Source organism: Ranitomeya imitator, chromosome 3, assembly GCF_032444005.1.
Source record: "Ranitomeya imitator isolate aRanImi1 chromosome 3, aRanImi1.pri, whole genome shotgun sequence".
Classification (NCBI taxonomy): Eukaryota; Metazoa; Chordata; class Amphibia; order Anura; family Dendrobatidae; genus Ranitomeya; species Ranitomeya imitator.
The window spans coordinates 834664585-834692315 of NC_091284.1; the positions used below are offsets into that span (position 1 = coordinate 834664585).

Here is a 27731-nt window from a genome sequence, read left to right on the forward strand (position 1 = left end):
CATGACCTCAGGTGGAGAAGCTGCGCCCACCAGTCACATGACTCCAGGTGGAGAAGCTGCGCCCACCAGTCACATGACTCCTGGTGGAGAAGCTGCGCCCACCAGTCACATGACCCCAGGTGGAGAAGCTGCGCCCACCAGTCACATGACCCCGGGTGGAGAAGCTGCGCCCACCAGTCACATGACCCCGGGTGGAGAAGCTGCGCCCACCAGTCACATGACCCCGGGTGGAGAAGCTGCGCCCACCAGTCACATGACCCCAGGTGGAGACGCTGCGCCCACCAGTCACATGACCCCGGGTGGAGAAGCTGCGCCCACCAGTCACATGACCCCTGACCCCGGGTGGAGAAGCTGCGCCCACCAGTCACATGACCCCGGGTGGAGGAGCTGCGCCCACCAGTCACATGACCCCGGGTGGAGGAGCTGCGCCCACCAGTCACATGACCCCGGGTGGAGAAGCTGCGCCCACCAGTCACATGACCCCAGGTGGAGAAGCTGCGCCCACCAGTCACATGACCCCGGTGGAGGAGCTGCGCCCACCAGTCACATGACCCCGGGTGGAGAAGCTGCGCCCACCAGTCACATGACCCCGGGTGGAGAAGCTGCGCCCACCAGTCACATGACCCCGGGTGGAGGAGCTGCGCCCACCAGTCACATGACCCCGGGTGGAGGAGCTGCGCCCACCAGTCACATGACCCCGGGTGGAGGAGCTGCGCCCACCAGTCACATGACCCCGGGTGGAGAAGCTGCGCCCACCAGTCACATGACCCCAGGTGGAGAAGCTGCGCCCACCAGTCACATGACCCCGGGGGCAGCACCTGCATCCATTCCACATGATAGGAGCAGCGCCCATCTCGCGCTCGGCGCCCCCCGCAGGTCGCACCTTCAGGATTTCCTTATTATGGCAGAAGATGTAATTATCATCAAGGCGTCAGAAATTGGAGCCGTGAGGACCGGATTTAGGAAAAACAAATTGTACGTTTTACCCCTCACACAGCTTCCTTCCCCACAATTACAGGAAAGTTCATCCTGAGCTGCCTGGTTCATGAAATGAATGTAAGAACAACGGTGAGGACCGACACAGGGAGGACGATGTGTATTCAGAATCCTCACATTCAGGAAGCGGAGTGACGACCACAGGACGGAATAATGGCGACCCCCCAACATGGGTCCAGACAGTGCGGCCCCCACAACAGCAGCCATACTGGTGGTCACCTGGACAACAAGACGACCAGGGACTGACAGATCCGTGACCCCGGCCACCCACAGCCCTGCCCAACTGCAAGCACGTCTACTGCACTAGTCACCTCCAGAGCTGCACTCACTATTCTGCTGTTACATCATGTCTTATCCTCCAGTCACCTCCAGAGCTGCACTCACTATTCTGCTGTTACATCATGTCTTATCCTCCAGTCACCTCCAGAGCTGCACTCACTATTCTGCTGTTACATCATGTCTTATCCTCCAGTCACCTCCAGAGCTGCACTCACTATTCTGCTGTTACATCATGTCTTATCCTCCAGTCACCTCCAGAGCTGCACTCACTATTCTGCTATTACATCGTGTCTTATCCTCCAGTCACCTCCAGAGCTGCAGTCACTATTCTGCTGTTACATCGTGAGCACGGTGGCGCAGTGGTTAGCACTGTGTGGTGGCGCAGAGGTTAGCACAGCAGCCTTGCAGCGCTGGAGTCCTGGGTTCTAACCCCACCCAGGACAACATCTGCAAAGAGTTTGTATGTTCTCTCCGTGTTTGCGTGGGTTTCCTGCGGGTTCTCCGGTTTCCTCCCACAATCCAAAGACATACTGATAGGGAATTTAGATTGTGAGCCCCATCGGGGGACAGTGATGATAATATGTGCAACCTGTAAAGCGCTGCGGAATATGTTAGATTATTATTATCCTCCAGTCACCTCCAGAGCTGCACTCACTATTCTGCTGTTACATCATGTCTTATCCTCCAGTCGGACACACCTAGTTCACAGGGGAATATATAAGATGAGAGGTCACATGACCGGCGAGTATTTGCTGCCTTTACGTTTGCAACAATGCTGGAAACATAATTGTCCCAACATCAAGGTGAAGACCCCAGAATCAGGGGCGCAGACCCCTCCCCCTCAGCTGTTTACTAAAGAAAAAGAAACATTTATATACATTGTATCCATTATTTACAAATAGTAAAAAAGAAAAAAATATATCCAGTCCTGACCACAGTGATCACTCTACACTATATACTCCTATATATCCAGTCCTGACCTCAGTGATCACTCTACACTCCTATATATCCAGTCCTGACCTCAGTGATCGCTCTACACTATATACTCCAATATATCCAGTCCTGACCTCAGTGATCACTCTACACTATATACTCCTATATATCCAGTCCTGACCTCAGTGATCACTCTACACTATATACTCCTATATATCCAGTCCTGACCTCAGCCCCAGAGCTGACGCTCTAATATCAGACCTCAGTGACCGCTCTACACTATATACTCCTATATATCCAGTCCTGACCTCAGCCCTGGAGCTGACGCTCTAATATCAGACCTCAGTGATCGCCCTACACTATATACTCCTATATATCCAGTCCTGACCTCAGTGATCACTCTACACTATATACTCCTATATATCCAGTCCTGACCTCAGTGATCACTCTACACTATATACTCCTATATATCCAGTCCTGACCTCAGTGATCACTCTACACTATATACTCCTATATATCCAGTCCTGACCTCAGTGATCGCTCTACACTATATACTCCTATATATCCAGTCCTGACCTCGGCCCCAGAGCTGACGCTCTAATATCAGACCTCAGTGATCACTCTACACTATATACTTCTATATATCCAGTCCTGACCTCAGCCCCGGAGCTGACGATCTAATATCAGACCTCAGTGACCGCTCTACACTATATACTCCTATATATCCAGTCCTGACCTCAGCCCTGGAGCTGACGCTCTAATATCAGACCTCAGTGATCGCTCTACACTATATACTCCTATATATCCAGTCCTGACCTCGGCCCCGGAGCTGACGCTCTAATATCAGACCTCGGTGACCGCTCTACACTATATACTCCTATATATCCAGTCCTGACCTCAGCCCAGGAGCTGACGTTCTAATATCAGACCTCAGTGATCGCTCTACACTATATACTCCTATATATCCAGTCCTGACTTCGGCCCCGGAGCTGACGCTCTAATATCAAACCTCAGTGATCGCTCTACACTATATACTCCTATATATCCAGTCCTGACCTCAGCCCTGGAGCTGACGCTCTAATATCAGACCTCAGTGATCGCTCTACACTATATACTCCTATATATCCAGTCCTGACCTCAGCCCTGGAGCTGACGCTCTAATATCAGACCTCAGTGATCGCTCTACACTATATACTCCTATATATCCAGTCCTGACCTCGGACCCAGAGCTGACGCTCTAATATCAGACCTCAGTGACCGCTCTACACTATATAGTCCTATATATCCAGTCGTGACCTCGGACCCAGAGCTGACGCTCTAATATCAGACCTCAGTGACAGCTCTACACTATATACTCCTATATATCCAGTCCTGACCTCGGCCCCGGAGCTGACGCTCTAATATCAGACCTCAGTGACAGCTCTACACTATATACTCCTATATATCCAGTCCTGACCTCAGCCCCGGAGCTGACGCTCTAATATCAGACCTCAGTGACCGCTCTACACTATATACTCCTATATATCCAGTCCTAACCTCAGCCCCAGAGCAGACGCTCTAATATCAGACCTCGGTGATCGCTCTACACTATATACTCCTATATATCCAGTCCTGACCTCAGTGACAGCTCTACACTATATACTCCTATATATCCAGTCCTGACCTCGGCCCCAGAGCTGACGCTCTAATATCAGACCTCAGTGATCACTCTACACTATATACTCCTATATATCCAGTCCTGACCTCGGCCCCAGAGCTGACGCTCTAATATCAGACCTCAGTGACAGCTCTACACTATATACTCCTATATATCCAGTCCTGACCTCGGCTCCAGAGCTGACGCTCTAATATCAGACCTCAGTGATCGCTCTACACTATATACTCCTATATATCCAGTCCTGACCTCGGACCCAGAGCTGACGCTCTAATATCAGACCTCAGTGACCGCTCTACACTATATAGTCCTATATATCCAGTCGTGACCTCAGCCCTGCAGCTGACGCTCTAATATCAGACCTCAGTGACCGCTCTACACTATATACTCCTATATATCCAGTCCTGACCTCAGCCCCGGAGCTGACGCTCTAATATCAGACCTCAGTGATCACTCTACACTATATACTCCTATATATCCAGTCCTGACATCAGTGACCGCTCTACACTATATACTCCTATATATCCAGTCCTGACCTCGGACCCAGAGCTGACGCTCTAATATCAGACCTCAGTGACCGCTCTACACTATATACTCCTATATATCCAGTCCTGACCTCGGCCCCAGAGCTGACGCTCTAATATCAGACCTCAGTGATCGCTCTACACTATATACTCCTATATATCCAGTCCTGACCTCAGCCCTGCAGCTGACGCTCTAATATCAGACCTCAGTGACCGCTCTACACTATATACTCCTATATATCCAGTCCTGACCTCAGCCCTGCAGCTGACGCTCTAATATCAGACCTCAGTGACCGCTCTACACTATATACTCCTATATATCCAGTCCGGACCTCAGCCCTGCAGCTGACGCTCTAATATCAGACCTCAGTGACCGCTCTACACTATATACTCCTATATATCCAGTCCTGACCTCAGCCCTGCAGCTGACGCTCTAATATCAGACCTCAGTGACCGCTCTACACTATATACTCCTATATATCCAGTCCTGACCTCGGACCCAGAGCTGACGCTCTAATATCAGACCTCAGTGACCGCTCTACACTATATACTCCTATATATCCAGTCCTGACCTCGGCCCCGGAGCTGACGCTCTAATATCAGACCTCAGTGACCCCTCTACACTATATACTCCTATATATCCAGTCCTGACCTCGGCCCCGGAGCTGACGCTCTAATATCAGACCTCAGTGACCCCTCTACACTATATACTCCTATATATCCAGTCCTGACCTCAGCCCCGGAGCGGACGCTCTAATATCAGACCTCAGTGACAGCTCTACACTATATACTCCTATATATCCAGTCCTGACCTCGGCCCCAGAGCGGACGCTCTAATATCAGACCTCAGTGACCGCTCTACACTATATACTCCTATATATCCAGCCCTGACCTCAGCCCCGGAGCTGACGCTCTAATATCAGACCTCAGTGACCGCTCTACACTATATACTCCTATATATCCAGTCCTGACCTCGGCCCCAGAGCTGACGCTCTAATATCAGACCTCAGTGACCGCTCTACACTATATACTCCTATATATCCAGTCCTGACCTCAGCCCTGCAGCTGACGCTCTAATATCAGACCTCAGTGACCGCTCTACACTATATACTCCTATATATCCAGTCCTGACCTCAGCCCTGCAGCTGACGCTCTAATATCAGACCTCAGTGACCGCTCTACACTATATACTCCTAAATATCCAGTCCTGACCTCGGCCCCGGAGCTGACGCTCTAATATCAGACCTCAGTGACCCCTCTACACTATATACTCCTATATATCCAGTCCTGACCTCAGCCCTGCAGCTGACGCTCTAATATCAGACCTCAGTGACCGCTCTACACTATATACTCCTATATATCCAGTCCTGACCTCGGCCCCAGAGCTGACGCTCTAATATCAGACCTCAGTGACCGCTCTACACTATATACTCCTATATATCCAGTCCTGACCTCGGCCCCGGAGCTGACGCTCTAATATCAGACCTCAGTGACCCCTCTACACTATATACTCCTATATATCCAGTCCTGACCTCAGCCCCGGAGCGGACGCTCTAATATCAGACCTCAGTGACCGCTCTACACTATATACTCCTATATATCCAGTCCTGACCTCAGCCCTGCAGCTGACGCTCTAATATCAGACCTCAGTGACCGCTCTACACTATATACGCCTATATATCCAGTCCTGACCTCGGACCCAGAGCTGACGCTCTAATATCAGACCTCAGTGACCGCTCTACACTATATACTCCTATATATCCAGTCCTGACCTCGGACCCAGAGCTGACGCTCTAATATCAGACCTCAGTGACCGCTCTACACTATATACTCCTATATATCCAGTCCTGACCTCGGACCCAGAGCTGACGCTCTAATATCAGACCTCAGTGACCGCTCTACACTATATACTCCTATATATCCAGTCCTGACCTCGGACCCAGAGCTGACGCTCTAATATCAGACCTCAGTGACCCCTCTACACTATATACTCCTATATATCCAGTCCTGACCTCAGCCCCGGAGCGGACGCTCTAATATCAGACCTCAGTGACCACTCTACACTATATACTCCTATATATCCAGCCCTGACCTCGGCCCCGGAGCAGACGCTCTAATATCAGACCTCAGTGACCGCTCTACACTATATACTCCTATATATCCAGTCCTGACCTCAGCCCCGGAGCTGACGCTCTAATATCAGACCTCAGTGATCGCTCTACACTATATACTCCTATATATCCAGTCCTGACCTCGGCCCCGGAGCTGACGCTCTAATATCAGACCTCAGTGATCGCTCTACACTATATACTCCTATATATCCAGTCCTGACCTCGGCCCCGGAGCTGACGCTCTAATATCAGACCTCAGTGATCGCTCTACACTATATACTCCTATATATCCAGTCCTGACCTCGGCCCCGGAGCTGACGCTCTAATATCAGACCTCAGTGATCGCTCTACACTATATACTCCTATATATCCAGTCCTGACCTCGGCCCCGGAGCTGAAGCTCTAATATCAGACCTCAGTGATCGCTCTACACTATATACTCCTATATATCCAGTCCTGACCTCGGCCCCGGAGCTGAGGCTCTAATATCAGACCTCAGTGATCGCTCTACACTATATACTATATATCCAGTCCTGACCTCGGCCCCGGAGCTGACGCTCTAATATCAGACCTCAGTGATCGCTCTACACTATATTCTCCTATATATCCAGTCCTGACCTCAGCCCCGGAGCTGACGCTCTAATATCAGACCTCAGTGATCGCTCTACACTATATACTCCTATATATCCAGTCCTAACCTCAGCCCCGGAGCTGACGCTCTAATATCAGACCTCAGTGATCGCTCTACACTATATACTCCTATATATCCAGTCCTGACCTCGGCCCCGGAGCTGACGCTCTAATATCAGACCTCAGTGACCGCTCTACACTATATACTCCTATATATCCAGTCCTGACCTCGGCCCCGGAGCTGACGCTCTAATATCAGACCTCAGTGATCGCTCTACACTATATACTCCTATATATCCAGTCCTGACCTCAGCCCCGGAGCTGACACTCTAATATCAGACCTCAGTGATCACTCTACACTACATACTCCTATATATCCAGTCCTGACCTCAGCCCCAGAGCAGACGCTCTAATATCAGACCTCAGTGATCGCTCTACACTATATACTCCTATATATCCAGTCCTGACCTCAGCCTCGGAGCTGACGCTCTAATATCAGACCTCAGTGACCGCTCTACACTATATACTCCTATATATCCAGTCCTGACCTCGGCCCCGGAGCTGGCGCTCTAATATCAGACCTCAGTGATCGCTCTACACTATATACTCCTATATATCCAGTCCTGACCTCGGCCCCGGAGCTGAGGCTCTAATATCAGACCTCAGTGATCGCTCTACACTATATACTCCTATATATCCAGTCCTGACCTCGGCCCCGGAGCTGACGCTCTAATATCAGACCTCAGTGATCACTCTACACTATATACTCCTATATATCCAGTCCTGACCTCAGCCCCAGAGCAGACGCTCTAATATCAGACCTCAGTGATCGCTCTACACTATATACTCCTATATATCCAGTCCTGACCTCGGCCCCAGAGCTGACGCTCTAATATCAGACCTCAGTGACCGCTCTACACTATATACTCCTATATATCCAGTCCTGACCTCGGCCCCGGAGCTGACGCTCTAATATCAGACCTCAGTGACCGCTCTACACTATATACTCCTATATATCCAGTCCTGACCTCGGCCCCGGAGCTGACGCTCTAATATCAGACCTCAGTGATCGCTCTACACTATATACTCCTATATATCCAGTCCTGACCTCAGCCCCGGAGCTGACACTCTAATATCAGACCTCAGTGATCACTCTACACTACATACTCCTATATATCCAGTCCTGACCTCAGCCCCAGAGCAGACGCTCTAATATCAGACCTCAGTGATCGCTCTACACTATATACTCCTATATATCCAGTCCTGACCTCAGCCTCGGAGCTGATGCTCTAATATCAGACCTCAGTGACCGCTCTACACTATATACTCCTATATATCCAGTCCTGACCTCGGCCCCGGAGCTGGCGCTCTAATATCAGACCTCAGTGATCGCTCTACACTATATACTCCTATATATCCAGTCCTGACCTCGGCCCCGGAGCTGAGGCTCTAATATCAGACCTCAGTGATCGCTCTACACTATATACTCCTATATATCCAGTCCTGACCTCGGCCCCGGAGCTGACGCTCTAATATCAGACCTCAGTGATCACTCTACACTATATACTCCTATATATCCAGTCCTGACCTCAGCCCCAGAGCAGACGCTCTAATATCAGACCTCAGTGATCGCTCTACACTATATACTCCTATATATCCAGTCCTGACCTCGGCCCCGGAGCTGGCGCTCTAATATCAGACCTCAGTGACTGCTCTACACTATATACTATATATCCAGTCCTGACCTCGGCCCCGGAGCTGACGCTCTAATATCAGACCTCAGTGATCGCTCTACACTATATACTCCTATATATCCAGTCCTGACCTCGGCCCCGGAGCTGGCGCTCTAATATCAGACCTCAGTGATCGCTCTACACTATATACTCCTATATATCCAGTCCTGACCTCGGCCCCGGAGCTGGCGCTCTAATATCAGACCTCAGTGACTGCTCTACACTATATACTCCTATATATCCAGTCCTGACCTCGGCCCCGGAGCTGGCGCTCTAATATCAGACCTCAGTGATCGCTCTACACTATATACTCCTATATATCCAGTCCTGACCTCGGCCCCGGAGCTGACGCTCTAATATCAGACCTCAGTGACCGCTCTACACTATATACTCCTATATATCCAGTCCTGACCTCAGCCCCGGAGCAGACGCTCTAATATCAGACCTCAGTGATCGCTCTACACTATATACTCCTATATATCCAGTCCTGACCTCGGCCCCAGAGCTGACGCTCTAATATCAGACCTCAGTGATCGCTCTACACTATATACTCCTATATATCCAGTCCTGACCTCGGCCCCGGAGCTAACGCTCTAATATCAGACCTCAGTGACCGCTCTACACTATATACTCCTATATATCCAGTCCTGACCTCACCCCCTGTGTGCAGCAGCTCGGTGGCCGCAGACCTCGCACTCACCCGGGTCCCGGCGGCGGCTGCTCCGGTTGTTGTTCTGCTGCTTCCTCTTCTCTGGAGACTTCAATGAATAGAAGTAAAGTCTCTTTTCCGGGATGTGATTGGTCATCAGATTGCAGAGTGCGACATCTGCTGGAAACAACGTGCAACTGCACCCAGAGAACATGCACTGATGTAATTCACCAAAAGGGGGCGATCTCGGTCCACAAACAAGAGGGAGCTGTAAATATGTGATCACTAAATCAGGAGTAAATTATTATAGAAGAAAAAAAGAAAAAAATCCAAACAAATATGAAAGAACTCTCAGTAATTCTGTGTATGGAACTCTGTGGTGTCAGCAGACAGTGACGATCTCCCCCTAGTGGTGGCTGCAGACAGGATCTTATCATGTATCTCTGTATACAGGGAGCTCCCCCTAGTGGTGGCTGCAGACAGAATCTTATCATGTATCTCTGTATACAGGGAGCTCCCCCTAGTGGTGGCTGCAGACAGGATCTTATCATGTATCTCTGTATACAGGGAGCTCCCCCTAGTGGTGGCTGCAGACAGGATCTTATCATGTATCTCTGTATACAGGGAGCTCCCCCTTGTGGTGGCTGCAGACAGGATCTTATCATGTATCTCTGTATACAGGGAGCTCCCCCTAGTGGTGGCTGCAGACAGGATCTTATCATGTATCTCTGTATACAGGGAGCTCCCCCTAGTGGTGGCTGCAGACAGAATCTTATCATGTATCACTGTATACAGGGAGCTCCCCCTAGTGGTGGCTGCAGACAGGATCTTATCATGTATCTCTGTATACAGGGAGCTCCCCCTTGTGGTGGCTGCAGACAGGATCTTATCATGTATCTCTGTATACAGGGAGCTCCTCCTAGTGGTGACTGCAGACAGAATCTTATCATGTATCTCTGTATACAGGGAGCTCCTCCTAGTGGTGGCTGCAGACAGGATCTTATCATGTATCTCTGTATACAGGGAGCTCCTCCTAGTGGTGACTGCAGACAGGATCTTATCATGTATCTCTGTATACAGGGAGCTCCCCCTAGTGGTGGCTGCAGACAGGATCTTATCATGTATCTCTGTATACAGGGAGCTCCCCCTTGTGGTGACCGCAGACAGGATCTTATCATGTATCTCTGTATATGGGGAGCTCCCCCTAGTGGTGGCTGCAGACAGGATCTTATCATGTGTCTCTGTATACAGGGAGCTCCCCCTAGTGGCGGCTGCAGATAGGATCTTATCATGTATCTCTGTATACAGGGAGCTCCCCCTAGTGGTGGCTGCAGATCAGTAATGTAATGTATGTACACAATGACTGCAGCAGAATAGTGAGTGCAGCTCTGGGGTATAATACAGGATGTAACTCAGGATCAGTAATGTAATGTATGTACACAGTGACTGCACCAGCAGAATAGTGAGTGCAGCTCTGGGGTATAATACAGGATGTAACTCGGGATCAGTAATGTAATGTATGTACACAGTGACTGCACCAGCAGAATAGTGAGTGCAGCTCTGGGGTATAATACAGGATGTAACTCAGGATCAGTAATGTAATGTATGTACACAGTGACTGCACCAGCAGAATAGTGAGTGCAGCTCTGGGGTATAATACAGGATGTAACTCAGGATCAGTAATGTAATGTATGTACACAATGACTGCAGCAGAATAGTGAGTGGAGTTCTGGAGTATAATACAGGATGTAACTCAGGATCAGTAATGTAATGTATGTACACAGTGACTGCACCAGCAGAATAGTGAGTGCAGCTCTGGAGTATAATACAAGAGGTAACTCAGGATCAGTAATGTAATGTACGTACTCAGTGACTGCACCAGCAGAATAGTGAGTGCAGCTCTGGGGTATAATACTGGAGGTAACTCAGGATCAGTAATGTATGTACACAGTGACTGCACCAGCAGAATAGTGAGTGCAGCTCTGGAGTATAATACAGGATGTAACTCAGGATCAGTAATGTAATGTATGTACACAGTGACTGCACCAGCAGAATAGTGAGTGCAGCTCTGGAGTATAATACAGGATGTAACTCAGGATCAGTAATGTAATGTATGTACACAGTGACTGCACCAGCAGAATAGTGAGTGCAGCTCTGGAGTATAATACAGGAGGTAACTCAGGATCAGTAATGTAATGTACACAGTGACTGCACCAGCAGAATAGTGAGTGCAGCTCTGGAGTATAATACAGGATGTAACTCAGGATCAGTAATGTAATGTATGTACACAGTGACTGCACCAGCAGAATAGTGAGTGCAGCTCTGGGGTATAATACAGGATGTAACTCAGGATCAGTAATGTGATGTATGTACACAGTGACTGCACCAGCAGAATAGTGAGTGCAGCTCTGGGGTATAATACAGGATATAACTTAGGATCAGTAATGTAATGTATGTACACAGTGACTGCACCAGCAGAATAGTGAGTGCAGCTCTGGGGTATAATACAGGATGTAACTCAGGATCAGTAATGTAATGTATGTACACAGTGACTGCACCAGCAGAATAGTGAGTGCAGCTCTGGAGTATAATACAGGATGCAACTCAGGATCAGTAATGTATGTATGTACACAGTGACTGCACCAGCAGAATAGTGAGTGCAGCTCTGGAGTATAATACAGGAGGTAACTCAGGATCAGTAATGTATGTACACAGTGACTGCACCAGCAGAATAGTGAGTGCAGCTCTGGGGTATAATACAGGATGTAACTCAGGATCAGTAATGTAATGTATGTACACAGTGACTGCACCAGCAGAATAGTGAGTGCAGCTCTGAAGTATAATACTGGATGTATTTTGGGATCAGTACACAGGACAGCTTCTTATATGTCATGTTCGTCTTTCTGCCGCTCTTGCTCTCGGCCTCATTAGCCGCAGTGGCCGCTTTCATTCCTTTGGTCTCATTTATTCCGGCGTTTCGCTCATTTCTCCCCAGTGTCTCGGTCGGAGGCTGTGATGTAGCAGAGCTGAGCGGGTTTTTTATGGTCTCAGGATATTAGTGTAGCCTCATGCTGCTTTATCGTAGGAGAAGCTCATCATTTCTGCAGCGAGGGATGTGCGGAGGGGTAACACCCTGGGGGGCGGCTCGGCGGATCAGAAACAGGGCGGCAGTGGGAGGTAAATCCGGGGGCTGAAGCTAAAGCTTTACTGTTCCCAATACATAGCCATTAAGTGCAGAGCGCAGCACCTGAGGACGTCACCAGCCTGGGGGTCTGTTGTATCACAAGAGTTTGGTGTGCGCAGCCCCCCGGGGTGCAGACCTATGACCACATCCATAGAGTATCGCCCATTCTGATTCCTGACCCTGAAGTGTTGTCATGGGGACATTATGCATCTTAGGTTCTGCTAGTTATAGAGGGCCAGGCAGTGGAGATGCGAGGAGCAGAAGCTCCTGCTGTGCTGCCTGTGACCTGCAGGGGGCGCTGTGGTCCCGATGATTTACACTGTGTTATGTGAGCTCACGGCCAGCAGGTGGCGCTCTCCCCTGAAAGACATCAGCCCTCTGACTGTCTCCGTGTTGTCATAGTAACGGTGCTGACAGTCTCCCAGATGACTCCACACAGGGTCCCAATAAAAATGTATTAACCCCTTGTTGGAAGGGACCCGGACGGATCAGGGTCCAGCCTTTATTTCCCACAATGCACCTCATCAGAGATTGTCCGCTCATGTGATTCCAGCTGAATTAGGAATGCAGCTCTGGATGCGATTGGAGTATGAGATAAAAAAAAGTGACCATTGGGGAGAAAGTAAAACTCATCACTTGAGGAAATAAGAATAAAGGTTTAATGTTTGTATGGAGGGTGGATGAGCGGGCGCTGCCGCCTCGCCCCGATGCCTGCCCGTCATTAGGCCACACGGCCGCTGCGTCCTCCCATCTACAGTCATGGCGGCGACACTGACAATCATATAGGAAACAATGGAGACCCCGGCTCTGCGCTATAGGAGACCCCAGTGACGTCACTTGAATCTCATGGGTCCCAATGCTCCAATGGGGCCCTCAAATATTCTAAATCTTTAATAGCAATAGTCTTTTTCTATAGGACAAAGGGACTTTTAGGGCCCCCAGGCTCCAGGGCCCGGGTGCGATTGCAACCCCTGCACCTGTTGTAGCTGGGTGACCCGCGTTATAGGTGACCCGCCATTAGAGGTGACCCGCCATTATAGGTGACCCGCCATTATAGGTGACCCGCCATAACAGGTGACCCGCCATTACAGGTGACCCGCCATTATAGGTGACCCGCACTAAGAGCCGGAGCCTCATCATCCGCAGATCTTCCCAGAGAAGTAGTCACTGACACAAGACACAAGCAGAACCCGGCACCTCGGGCTTTGGTATAAAAAGCATTTCTTTCCCTTTAAAACCTACTTTCCCTCCCCCACCCGGACCGCCTCCGCTGACGGCGCATCCACAGAGTGGGGTCCCCATATCAGTACAAGTCTGGTGGAGGTCCGCAGCGTCAGTTCACGCTGTCCTCGTCGCTGACCTCCCCCCGGTCGTCCTTGGTCTCTGCCACACAACTCTCATCTATGTTCTCCAGGGAGTCGGCGTGCTGGACGGACACGTCGGACAGGCGAATGGTGGGCAGCATGCTCTGCTCCGGGTACAGCCACGGCTTATGCTGCGGGTTATGCTTCTTCTTCCAGTCCGAGTACTTCAGGCACGCCTTATACATCTTCTTCATGGCCTAGAGGAAGAAGAGAGGTAAAAAAAAAAAAAGAAAAGACCACCTGAACCTGTTACCGGACCCCAATACCCCGACCAGCTGCAACTGGCTCCCACCACAGCGCTCTCCATCCTGCTCCCCACACACAGCGCTCTCCATCCTGCTCCCCACACACAGCGCTCTCCATCCTGCTCCCCACACACAGCGCTCTCCATCCTGCTCCCCACACACACAGCACTCTCCATCCTGTCCCCCCCCACACAGGGCGCTCTACATCCTGCTCCCCCAACAGCGCTCTACATCCTGTCCCACCCCAAACAGCGCTCTACATCCTGTCCCCCCCACACACAGCGCTCTACATCCTGCTCCCCACACACACAGCGCTCTCCATCCTGCTCCCCCACACACAGAGCTCTCCATCCTGCTCCCCACACACAGCACTCTCCATCCTGCTTCCCACACACACAGCGCTCTCCATCCTAGCTCCACACACACAGCGCTCTCCATCCTGCTCCCCACACACACAGCGCTCTCCATCCTGCTCCCCACACACACAGCCCTCTCCATCCTGCTCCCCACACACACAGCGCTCTCCATCCTGCTCCCCCACACACAGCGCTTTACATCCTGCTCCCCCACACACAGCGCTCTCCATCCTGCTCCCCCACACACAGCGCTCTCCATCCTGCTCCCCACACACAGCGCTCTCCATCCTGCTCCCCCACACACAGCGCTCTACATCCTGTCCCCCCCACACAGGGCGCTCTACATCCTGCTCCCCCCACAGCGCTCTATATCCTGTCCCCCCCCAAACAGCGCTCTACATCCTGCTCCCTGCTCCACACACACAGCGCTCTCCATCCTGCTCCCCCACACACAGCGCTCTCCATCCTGCTCCCCCACACACTGCGCTCTCCATCCTGCTCCCCCCACACAGCGCTCTACATCCTGCTCCCCAGACACAGCACTCTCCATCCTGCTCCCCACACACACGGCGCTCTCCATCCTGCTCCCCACACACACGGCGCTCTCCATCCTGCTCCCCACACACACGGCGCTCTCCATCCTGCTCCCCCCACACACGGCGCTCTCCATCCTGCTCCCCCACACACAGCGCTCTCCATCCTGCTCCCCACACACAGCGCTCTCCATCCTGCTCCCCCACACACAGCGCTCTCCATCCTGCTCCCCCCACAGCGCTCTACATCCTGTCCCCCCCACACAGGGCGCTCTACATCCTGCTCCCCCCACAGCGCTCTATATCCTGTCCCCCCCCCAAACAGCGCTCTACATCCTGCTCCCTGCTCCACACACACAGCGCTCTCCATCCTGCTCCCCCACACACAGCGCTCTACATCCTGCTCCCCCCACAGCGCTCTACATCCTGTCCCCCCCACACAGGGCGCTCTACATCCTGCTCCCCCCACAGCGCTCTATATCCTGTCCCCCCCCAAACAGCGCTCTACATCCTGCTCCCTGCTCCACACACACAGCGCTCTCCATCCTGCTCCCCAGACACAGCGCTCTACATCCTGCTCCCCACACACACACAGCGCTCTCCATCCTGCTCCCCACACACAGCGCTCTCCATCCTGCTCCCCACACACAGCGCTCTCCATCCTGCTCCCCACACACACAGTGCTCTCCATCCTGCTCCCCACACACACAGCGCTCTCCATCCTGCTCTCCCCACACACAGCGCTCTCCATCCTGCTCCCCTCACACACAGCGCTCTCCATCCTGCTCCCTTCACACACAGCGCTCTCCATCCTGCTCCCCTCACACACAGCGCTCTCCATCCTGCTCCCCCCACACAGCGCTCTCCATCCTGCTCCCCACACACACAGCGCTCTCCATCCTGCTCCCCACACACAGCGCTCTCCATCCTGCTCCCCACACACTGCGCTCTCCATCCTGCTCCCCCACACACAGCGCTCTCCATCCTGCTCCCCCACACACAGCGCTCTCCATCCTGCTCCCCACACACAGCGCTCTCCATCCTGCTCCCCCCCACACAGCGCTCTCCATCCTGCTCCCCACACACAGCGCTCTACATCCTGCTCCCCACACACACAGCGCTCTCCATCCTGCTCCCCACACACAGCGCTCTCCATCCTGCTCCCCCACACACAGCGCTCTCCATCCTGCTCCCCACACACACAACGCTCTCCATCCTGCTCCCCACACACAGCGCTCTACATCCTGCTCCCCACACACGGCGCTCTCCATCCTGCTCCCCACACACACAGCGCTCTCCATCCTGCTCCCCAACCCCACTCTCCATTACTGCCAATGAGTGGAAACAAGAGTGTCATTCACTGACACTAAGCAGAGATATTACATGGAAAGAACTTGGTCACAAAGTTGCAGAACATTTATTTTATCCCTTAAAGCCCAAATGACCAAAGACCACCTAACACCCAACAGACTGACCACCCTTCTACCAAAATTCTAGATGTCACTTACTTTTGGTGCCAGGAACTGTGAGGACTTGTTGACCACCCACTTAGGCAAAGACCCTACAGAGAAGAGAGTAGAGATGAAAGCCCGTCTCCGCACACAGGAGTCCCAGGACACTAGGGTTCTGGTCCCTGTAGGAAATTACTACTCCCATCATCCCCTGCACCAGGAGACTTTCACTACTCACCTCTAGGGTCCACCTGGGCCAGGTACATGAGGGTGCAGCTGTTGGGACCCCCTCCCTGGATGAGGTATCCGGTCTGTATGGACACTGCTCTCACCAGGTCCTTTTTGGGGGGATATTTCTGTAATCAAATTGAAAAAAAAAAATTAAAAAGGCAAAAACTTTATTGGAAAACCAAGCTGTGACGATTGTACATAAGTGACGCGTTTCGGATGCACGCGCCGTTCATTATCAGAGCGAAGTGACTCGGGCTCCAACAATTCATTTATGCTGCAAATCCGCAAAGGACGGAAACCAAAGAATCCCATGAAACTGAATCCAGATACCGAAGGGAAATAACAGATAAAACACAAAAGACAAGATGGGGCGGAGGGACCGTACTCCGTCACTACGGAAATGGAGTCCATCCGGGGAGCCCAGATTAGGAATCCCACGCGCCTGTGATTAGGGGTCTCCTGTATCCCACCTCTTGTAGCGATGTCGTTGGTAAATGAAGTGTCTGGACGCGTGTGAAACGGAGCGGTGAGAATTGGTCAAACGTACTATCGAAAGGTGTTCAGATGTTCGCTCTTCATCGCCAACGAGAACAGTGTAGAATAGATTCCACATTCTGGAGCAGCGGTTAATACATTACTTGGCTCTATCGTGTTTGGACCGTCCAACCGAGTTCTGTGAGATCTATGGGCATTAAGTAATCTACGAGAAAGCTCGTCACCCGTGGACTTCACCCTTTTTGGCCTGAATGTAGAGAACGGTATCCTCATACACGATTGGTAAAAACCTATTCAGAATGGATGGAATCTGATCAGACTGGGAACTGAATGGGAGCGATGGAGCAGGCTGGAGGTTTATTAGTCTGACTGGGGATAATGAGCTCATCCTGGTTTTACTTTGCACAATGTCAGCCCTATTTAAGATCCAAGAGGAGTCGCACTCGCTGCTAATTTCGTTTTGGAGCTAATTCTATGGTAGGCCGATCATTATCTCTTTATTCTTGTACATGGCTTTTGTAGTATGCTTAGGAAGACTACTTGATGCGTGGAGGATGGTGTTACGAGACAAAGGGTTAGAAAAAGTAGATGTAATAATCCGGATCATCAACGCCCTCCAATTTTAGGTCTTAGTAAGAAAGTTGCATATAATGAACAGTGAAGGTAAGATTAAAATGACTGTTATTGTGACACTGAACAAGTTCTGGTATGGCCGACACATCACCCCCCAGATGAAAAAGAAGTCATCAATGTACCTGCCATACCACAACACACTGGAGAAAAACAGATTGTTAGAGAAATAAAAATTGTTGAAGATCACAGGTCATATCGCCGATCCACCCACTGCTATCTGGAGTTAACAGCTCTCGGCTGCCCTCTATAGTCACAACAACTACGCGACTGATTGGCTATATATTATATATATATATATACACACACACACACATATACCCCTGTTACAGTCATTGCAAACTCCACAATAGTCCCAGACTACTCGCTGCCGCCACCAGTTGATTTTTATACAGGCTGACTGGAGGTCTGGTTCTGCTAGGCTAGCGTATAGCTTAGGGGTGCGGGTTACAGAACAAAAAGAACTATTAAATTTGATATTTAAATCGAAAGGATAGGTGGTGTTAATTAAAAAAAAATGGACAAGATTTAACAAAGGGGACAAAACAATAGCATATGGAATTACAGAAAATAAAAGGGAATAACTAAAGACTTAATAGGCCGATGACAGAGATGATTTAGCTTCGTGGATGGAAGCTATCCGTTTGAAACGTCCGGTTACGGGATCAAGCATACACCGACACGTATCTTCCACAGATTGAACACAGATGATAATTTCTCTTGACCTTTTATCAGTACCCAGGTAACACCCACATACCACCCGCCACCCCGTGATCTCTCATGGGCCGGGTTGTGGCATGTTCTCAGACCTTGAGGATTTTATGAAATTGCCAACTTATATAATAGCTAAACTCCTGAAGATCACAGAAGTTCAAGATCGTCGCCATATTTTTAAATCAGGATTTTATAGTTACCCATAGACCAAACAAGACATGCCTGCTGTCAGTTATCTGGACACTATGGATTTTGGGCTTATAGGCAGGTGTTGTGGTTGTGAAAAAAACATGCATCTTCTTTCCTGATTAGCCCTGAAGCTGCAAATGTATGTCCCATCACTATCGGATCTAAACTCCAATATTCAGAATGTTATTTCGGAGACACCAAGTGTCATTGAAATTCAGGATGTAAAAAGTGGTTCTTCCATTATTTGCAAAAGGAACTGCCTGCATATTAATTAGGATGGTTCACTTCACTCTATAGGTAATTCTCTACTCCTTATGTTCATTGCACAGTCTATTCAAGAGGCTCAGACAATCAACTGTTTGCCTCCTCACTGGAAATCGGTGTGAGAGGAGGATGGAGGGGTGAACGGCCTCCCTCACTAGAGCACCCAGATGGCCAGAAACAAGGCTGCCCCAAAACTAAAGTAACATGCAGGGCAGAGGCATCCTTTACCCTTACAGATAGCCCTTGATAGAACAGGCTACGGAACACGGGGTCATTCCACTTAGTATCTGTAGCTACTTGGAGCAATGCTCTTCGGCCGGCCGGTCTGCCTGACGTAGCTGATGTAGTGTGGATTCGGCCAGGGAGATGCAGTCAGATCATCGTATATTTGACAAAGCGCCTGAAAAAAAATTCCTCAACTGTCTGGAGCGACGGAGTTGCGCCGGAAAAGAAAATTTTCAGACTTTGGGGTCACCCTGAAGGAGAAAAATTACGATCCCCACCCGGTTCCTCCTCAGTTCCAGAGGAGGGAGGACATAAAGTAAAGCTTACAGGCCTCCCTGAATACAACAAACTTATCTTGCCCCCCAGAGAACCAGTCAGGTAAACATTTTTTTTCCACTGATCAAGAAAATTGTGCTGAAAGGGAGGAAAAAGTTACAAATGACTTTCACACATTAGACTTTCACGAGCAAATGTCACTTGTTATATTGCAGGATTTACAGGATAGTGGTACAGAAAATAAAGTTATTAACCCCTTAAGCCCCGAGGGTGGTTTGCACGTTAATGACCGGGCCAATTTTTACAATTCTGACCACTGTCCCTTTATGAGGTTATAACTCTGGAACGCTTCAACGGATCTTGGCGATTCTGACATTGTTTTCTCGTGACATATTGTACTTCATTTTAGTAGTAACATTTATTCGATATAACTTGCGTTTATTTGTGAAAAAAACGGAAATTTGGCGAAAATTTTGAAAATTTCGCAATTTTCCAACTTTAAATTTTTATGCCCTTAAATCACAGAGATATGTCACGCAAAATACTTAATAAGTAACATTTCCCACATGTCTCCTTTACATCAGCACAATTTTGGAACCAAAACTTTTTTTTGTTAGGGAGTTATAAGGGTTCAAAGTTGACCAGCAATTTCTCATTTTTACAACACCATTTTTTTTTAGGGACCACATCTCATTTGATGTCATTTTGAGGGGTCTATATGATAGAAAATACCCAAGTGTGACACCATTCTAAAAACTGCACCCCTCAAGGTGCTCAAAACCACATTCAAGAAGTTTATTAACCCTTCAGGGGTTTCACAGGAATATTTGGAATGTTTAAATAAAAATGAATATTTAACTTTTTTTCACACAAAATTTATTTCAGCTCCAATTTGTTTTATTTTACCAAGGGTAACAGGATAAAATGGATGCCAAACATTGTTGTACAATCTGTACTGAGTACGCTGATACCCCATATGTGGGGGTAAACCACTGTTTGGGCGCATGGCAGAGCTCGGAAGGGAAGGAGCGCCATTTGACTTTTAAATGCAAAATTGACAGGAATTGAGATGGGACACCATGTTGCATTTGGAGAGCCACTGATGTGCCTAAACATTGAAACCCCCCACAAGTGACACCATTTTGGAAAGTAGACACCCTAAGGAACTTATCTAGATGTGTGGTGACCACTTTGACCCACCAATTGCTTCACAGAAGTTTATAATGCAGAGCCGTAAAAATAAAAAATCATATTTTTTCACAAAAATGATCTTTTCGCCCCCAATTTTTTATTTTCCCAAGAGTAAGAGAAGAAATTGAACCTCAAAAATTGTTGGCCAATTTGTCCTGAGTACGCTGATACCCCGTATATGGGTGTAAACCATTGTTTGGGCGTATGGCAGAGCTCGGAAGGGAAGGAGCGCCATTTTACTTTTCAATGCAAAATTGACTGGAATTGAGATGGGATGCCATGTTGCGTTTGGAGAGCCCCTGATGTGCCTAAACATTGAAATCCCCACAAGTGACACCATTTTGGAAAGTAGACCCCTTAAGGAACTTATCTAGAGGTGTGGTGAGCACTTTGACCCAACAAGTGCTTCACAGAAGTTTATAATGCAGAGCCGTAAAAATAAAAAATCATATTTTTTCACAAAAATAATCTTTTCGCCACCAATTTTTTATTTTCCCAAGGGTAAGAGAAGAAATTAGACCACAAAAGTTGTTGTGCAATTTGTCCTGAGTGCGACGATACCCCATATGTGGGGGTAAACCACTGTTTGGGCGCATGGCAGAGCTCGGAAGGAAAGGAGCGCCATTTGACTTTTCAATGCAAAATTGACTGGAATTGAGATGGGACGCCATGTTGCGTTTGGAGAGCCCCTGATGTGCCTAAACATTGGAACCCCTCACAAGTGACACCATTTTGAAAAGTAGACCCCTTAAGGAACTTATCTAGATGTGTGGTGAGCACTTTGACCCAACAAGTGCTTCACAGAAGTTTATAATGCAGAGCCGTAAAAATAAAAAATCTTATTTTTTCACAAAAATGATCTTTTCGCCCCCAATTTTTTATTTTCCCAAGGGTAAGAGAAGAAATTAGACCACAAAAGTTGTTGTGCAATTTGTCCTGAGTGCGACGATACCCCATATGTGGGGGTAAACCACTTTTTGGGTGCATAGCAGAGCTCAGAAGGGAAGGAGCGCCATTTGACTTTTCAATGCAAAATTGACTGGAATTAAGATGGGACGCCATGTTGGTTTGGAGAGCCCCTGATGTGCCTAAACATTAAAAACCCCCACAAGTGACACCATTTTGGAAACTAGACCCTCTAAGGAACTTATCTAGATGTGTTTTGAGAGCTTTGAACCCCCAAGTGTTTCACTACAGTTTATAACGCAGAGCCGTTAAAATAAATTTATTTTTTTTTCGCAAAAATTTTTTAGCCCCCAGTTTTGTATTTTCACAAGGGTAACATAATAAATTGGACCCCAAAAGTTGTTGTCCAATTTGTCCTGAGTACGCTGATACCCCATATGTGGGGGGGAACCACTGTTTGGGCGCATGGCAGAGCTCGGAAGGGAAGGAGCGCCATTTGGAATGCAGACTTAGATGGATTGGTCTGCAGGAGTCACGTTGCATTTGCAGAGCCCCTGATGTACCCAAACAGTACAAACCCCCCACAAGTGACCCCATATTAGAAACTAGACCTCCCATGGAACTTATCTAGATGTGTTGTGAGAACTTTGAACCCCTAAGTGTTTCACTACAGTTTATAACGCAGACCCGTGAAAATAAAAATTCTTTTTTTTTTCACAAAAATGATTTTTTAGCCCCCAGCTTTGTATTTTTACAAGGGTAACAGAATAAATTGGACCCCAAAAGTTGTTGTTCAATTTGTCCTGAGTACGCTGATACCCCATATGTGGGGGGGAACCACTGTTTGGGCTCATGGCAGAGCTCGGAAGGGAAGGAGCGCCATTTGGAATGCAGACTTAGATGGATTGGTCTGCAGGCGTCACGTTGCATTTGCAGAGCCCCTGATGTACCCAAACAGTAGAAACCACCCACAAGTGACCCCATATTGGAAACTAGACCTCCCATGGAACTTATCTAGATGTGTTGTGAAAACTTTGAACCCCCAAGTGTTTCACTACAGTTTACAACGCAGAGCCGTGAAAATAAAAATCCTTTTTTTTCCCACAAAAATGATTTTTAGCCCCCCAAATTTTTATTTTCCCAAGGATAACAAGAGAACTTGGACCCAAAAAGTTGTTGTCCAATTTGTCTCGAGTACGCTGATACCCCATATGTTGGGGTAAACCCCTGTTTGGGCGCACGGGAGAGCTCGGAAGTGAAGGAGCACTGTTTTACTTTTTCAATGCAGAATTGGCTGGAATTGAGATCGGACGCCATGTCGCGTTTGGAGAGCCCCTGATGTGTCTAAACAGTGGAAACCCCCCAATTATAAATGAAACCCTAATCCAAACGCACCACTAACCCTAATCCCAACTGTAACCCTAACCACACACCTAACCCAGACACACCCCTAATTCTAATCCCAACCCTAATCCCAACCGTAAATGTAATCCAAACCCTAACCCTAGCCCCAACCCTAGCCCTAACCCTAACCCTAACCCTAACCGGAAAATGGAAATAAATACATTTTTTTTAATTTTATTATTTTTCCCTAAGGCTAGGTTCACATTGCATTAGGGAAATCCGTTTAGCACTAGCGGATTGCGCTAACGCAATGTCTTTTTAGGTGTCGTGTTTAGTGGTCGCGTTAACGTCCCCGCTCTGGAAGATCGGGGATCGGACCTCGGGCGCGCCGCGGACGCTGCAAGCAGCGTCTGAGGCGCGCCACAAAAGAATGGCACCTTGCTAGCGCGAGCCGAAAATGGCACGCTCTAGCGATGCGCTACACCTGAAAATCACATTGCTGTGAATGGTTGTGCTAACGGACCCGTTGCACGGCGTTAATTGTGACATTTTCGCCGTGCAACGCTGTCCGTTAGCGTTAACCCATTAACGCAATGTGAACCTAGCCTAACTAAGGGGGTGATGAAGGGGGGTTTGATTTACTTTTATAGCGAGTTTTTTAGCGGATTTTTATGATTGGCAGCCTTCACACACTAAAAGACGCTTTTTATAGCAAAAAAGTTTTTGCGTCTCCACATTTTGAGACCTATAATTTTTCCATATTTTGGTCCACAGAGTCATGTGAGGTCTTGTTTTTTGCGGGACGAGTTGACGTTTTTATCGGTTACATTTTCGGACACGTGACAGTTTTTGATCGCTTTTTATTCCGATTTTTTTGTGAGGCAGAATGACCAAAAACCAGCTATTCATGAATTTCTTTTGGGGGAGGCGTTTATACCGTTCCGCGTTTGGTAAAATTGATGAAGCAGTTTTATTCTTCGGGTCAGTACGATTACAGCGACACCTCATTTATATCATTTTTTTTATGTTTTGGCGCTTTTATACGATAAAAGCTATTTTATAGAAAAAATAATTATTTTGGCATCGCTTTATTCAGAGGACTATAACTTTTTTATTTTTTTGGTTATGATGCTATATGGCGGCTCGTTTTTTGCGGGACAAGATGACGTTTTCAGAGGTAACATGGTTATTTATATCCGTCTTTTTGATCGCGTGTTATTCCACTCTTTGTTCAGCGTTATGATAATAAAGCGTTGTTTTTTGGCTCGTTTTTTTTTTTTTTTTTCTTACGGTGTTCACTGAAGGGGTTAACTAGTGGGCCAGTTTTATAGGTCGGGTCGTTACGGACGCGGCGATACTAAATATGTGTACTTTTATTGTTTTTTTGTTTTTTTTTTATGTAAAGAAATGTATTTATGGGAATAATATTTTTTTTTTTCTGCTTTATTTAGGAATTTTTTTTTTATTTTTTTTTTTACAAGTGTGGAAATTTTTTTTTTTACTTTTTCACTTTGTCCCAGGGGGGGACATCACAGATCACCGATCTGACAGTGTGCACAGCACTCTATCAGATCGGTGATCTGACATACAGCCGGGCAGGATTAGAGCTGCAGCTGCAGCCTGATCCTGACCCGGAAGTGCTCCCTGCAGGACCCGGATGCAGCCCGGCGGCCATTTTGGATCCGGGGACTGCAGGGAGAAGACGCTCGGTACACGGTGAGCACATCACCGTGTACCGATCGTCTCAGGGAAGCCCGCAGGGAGCCCCCTCCCTGCGCGATGCTTCCCTGCACCGCCGGCACACCGCGATCATCTTTGATCGCGGTGTGCCGGGGGTTAATGTGCCGGGAGCGGTCCGTGACCGCTCCTGGCACATAGTGCCGGATGTCAGCTGCGATAGGCAGCTGACACCCGGCCGCGATCGGCCGCGCTCCCCCCGTGAGCGCGGCCGATCGCATATGACGTACTATCCCGTCCATGGGAATTAAGTCCCAGGTCACCTGGACGGGATAGTACGTCATATGGGATTAAGGGGTTAATCAAGCAAATAATTTCAGTACAAAAAACCCCTATTTTTATCCTATAAACTCTCGAGTAGAGTGCATGAATAAATTCCAGGAAATAGTAGAACGAGATCTTAAAACTCTACATGAAAATAAACTATCGATTAAAAACAATTTATCTAGAAAGGAGAAAAAAGCCATTCAAGAAATTAAGGCTATGAAAGACATAGTGATAAAAACAAGTGATTATTGTTATAATGAACTCTATTGATTATAAAAATGAGATCTTGAAATTAATCTCTGACAGTAATGTCTATAAAAAATTAAGTTCTGATCCCACTATCCTTTTCAAACAACAGATTGATGTAATGATAGAGGAAGGTGTAGCTTTGGGAGTTTTAACATCTAAACAAGCTGATTATTTACACGTCTCTCATCCTGTAACGCCCATATTATATGGGCTTCCTAAAATGCACAAGCAAGCAGCATTTCCTCCAATGAGACCCATAGTCTCTAGTATTGGTTCACTGAATGAGTTTTTGGGTCAGTGGCTGGACTCGGTGTTGCAGCCGTTGGTCTCTAGAACTCCTGGACATATTAGAGACACCAAAGATGTTTTGGGTATCATAACACAAAAACAGTGGAATTCAGATTTGACATGGCTAAGCTGCGATGTAGTATCATTGTATACTTGTATTCCGCATGATGTAGCGATGTCAGCCCTTCAATTCCATCTCAACAAATATAGCATTTATTCGGAGGACTTGGTTAATTTTATTTTACAGGTCACTTTTTTCTTATTAACACATAATTTTTTCTCTTTTGATGAGGAGTATTATTTGCAGCGCACAGGCGTTTCTATGGGCGCTAAATTTTCTCCATCTCTGGCAAATCTGGTGATGGCCCATTGGGAATATTTATATTTATTTTCAGCAGTAAATCCTTTTTCTTCTTTTATCCACTGGTATGGCAGATATATCGATGATACGTTGATTATCTGGAAGGGCGATGTATCTGCCATACAAAAATTTGTGGAGTACATTAATAATAACGATTTCAACATAAAATTTACGTTTGTGCATGCGGTTTCCAGAATTTCATTTCTTGATTTGGAATTGACAGGGGTTCCAGATGAGTTGGTATCTACACGTACGTTTACAAAGCCAATGGCAGGGAATACGGTGCTCCATGCCAAAAGTAGCCATCCTAGGCATACAATCAAAGCCATCCCCGTGGGGGAATTTACAAGATTGAAGCGGAATTGCAACAACAATAGCAATTTTAATAATGATTTACTTCAAGCAGGAAATAAATTCAGAAAGCGGGGGTACCCTAACTGGATGCTCAATAGAGCATTAAATGTTGCCAAACAGAAGAATCAGTCAGATCTTTTAGATGTGGAATCTAGTCATAAGAAAAATAAAAATAAAAATGACAATCATAAAAATGTGGCAACCAAGCCATATGTCTGTATACAATTCAGCCCACAATTTAATGAGATTAAAACAATTATTAATCGGGCTATTCCAATTCTTTTTGAAGATCCCACTCTTGCTGTATTGTTGAATAATGGTTGCAACGTTGTAGCAAGAAGGGCACCTACGCTGGGCAACATATTATCCCCTAATTGCTTTATGTCCAAACAACCTAACAGCACCTGGCTTAGTTGTACGGGTTGCTATAAATGCAATATCACTAATTGTACTACCTGTAAGCATTTAATAGTTACAACATTTTTTGGTTCCAGGGGTATGGAAAATAAATACAAAATTAAAACTTTTATTAATTGTAACACACGATTTGTAGTATACAATATAGATTGCATTTCCTGCGACAAATCATACATCGGTTGCACAATTAGAAAACTAAAAAACCGCATCTCTGAACATTTGTACGATATCAAATGTACAACTAACAGCAATCGTACCGTTTCCTCAGCAGCGAGACATTTCATTGAAATGCATTCACGCAGCACTGATTCTTTAAGAGTAACGGGCATTGAAAAAATAAAAAAACCTCCGCGGGGAGGAGACATGCAGAGGTCTTTACTCACACGGGAAGCATTTTGGATGTTTAATTTGGGTACTAGATTTCCGCATGGTTTGAATAAAAAGAGTGAACTTATGTTTCACTATTAGATATGGTAAATTGCAGTGCAGGCACAGATTCATGTATTTATATATTGCATGTTTTTTAGCTTTTTTTTTTTGTGTGTGTGTTTTTTTCTGTCTCTTTTTTTGTATTTTTTGTATTTTCATATATATGGGATTTATTGTATCTTACCATTGTATATATATGTATATTGTTTATATTTTTTGGAATATCTGGCAATGGTTTATATGTTTTTGTGATTATTATAAGTACTCTTGGTCAGGTGAGCCCCCTTTTTTTTTTCTTTTTTTTTTTTTTTCTTTTACCTTTCCATTTGCAGGTCAGTCCTTCTTATACTGGATGGACTGCTTAGTAGATCAGCTGTGACAAAGACCGTATGGTCAAAACACGTAGCCTTCTTCACTTGTGACATGGCATTGTCCCAGGAGTGTGTCTTCTACTATTTTATATGATGGATTAAAGTTTTACATTTTATCAAGAAGCTGGAACATTTTTCTCTTTTACTTGGA

General features: G+C 47.5%; 2 protein-coding genes across 11 annotated transcripts in view; both read right to left on the reverse strand.

Moving 5' to 3' along the window:
- ARAP1 (ArfGAP with RhoGAP domain, ankyrin repeat and PH domain 1) overlaps positions 1-9643 on the reverse strand; it is a 340068-nt gene extending 330425 nt beyond the window's left edge. For all 6 annotated transcript variants that reach the window (XM_069759494.1, XM_069759491.1, XM_069759495.1 and 3 more), the window contains exon 1: positions 9561-9643. The gene's annotated coding sequence lies outside the window, so the exon portion shown is untranslated. The remainder of the gene's footprint in view (positions 1-9560) is intronic.
- Positions 9644-13329: 3686 nt separating this feature from the next.
- The window catches only part of STARD10 (StAR related lipid transfer domain containing 10), a 113620-nt gene continuing 99218 nt past the window's right edge, over positions 13330-27731 (reverse strand). For all 5 annotated transcript variants that reach the window (XM_069759498.1, XM_069759499.1, XM_069759500.1 and 2 more), the window contains 3 exons: positions 16881-16998; positions 16700-16752; positions 13330-14254 (listed from right to left, as the gene is read on the reverse strand). In XM_069759498.1, coding sequence (XP_069615599.1) covers positions 14027-14254; positions 16700-16752; positions 16881-16998 — 399 coding nt within the window. In that variant the 3' untranslated portion in view covers positions 13330-14026. The remainder of the gene's footprint in view (positions 14255-16699; positions 16753-16880; positions 16999-27731) is intronic.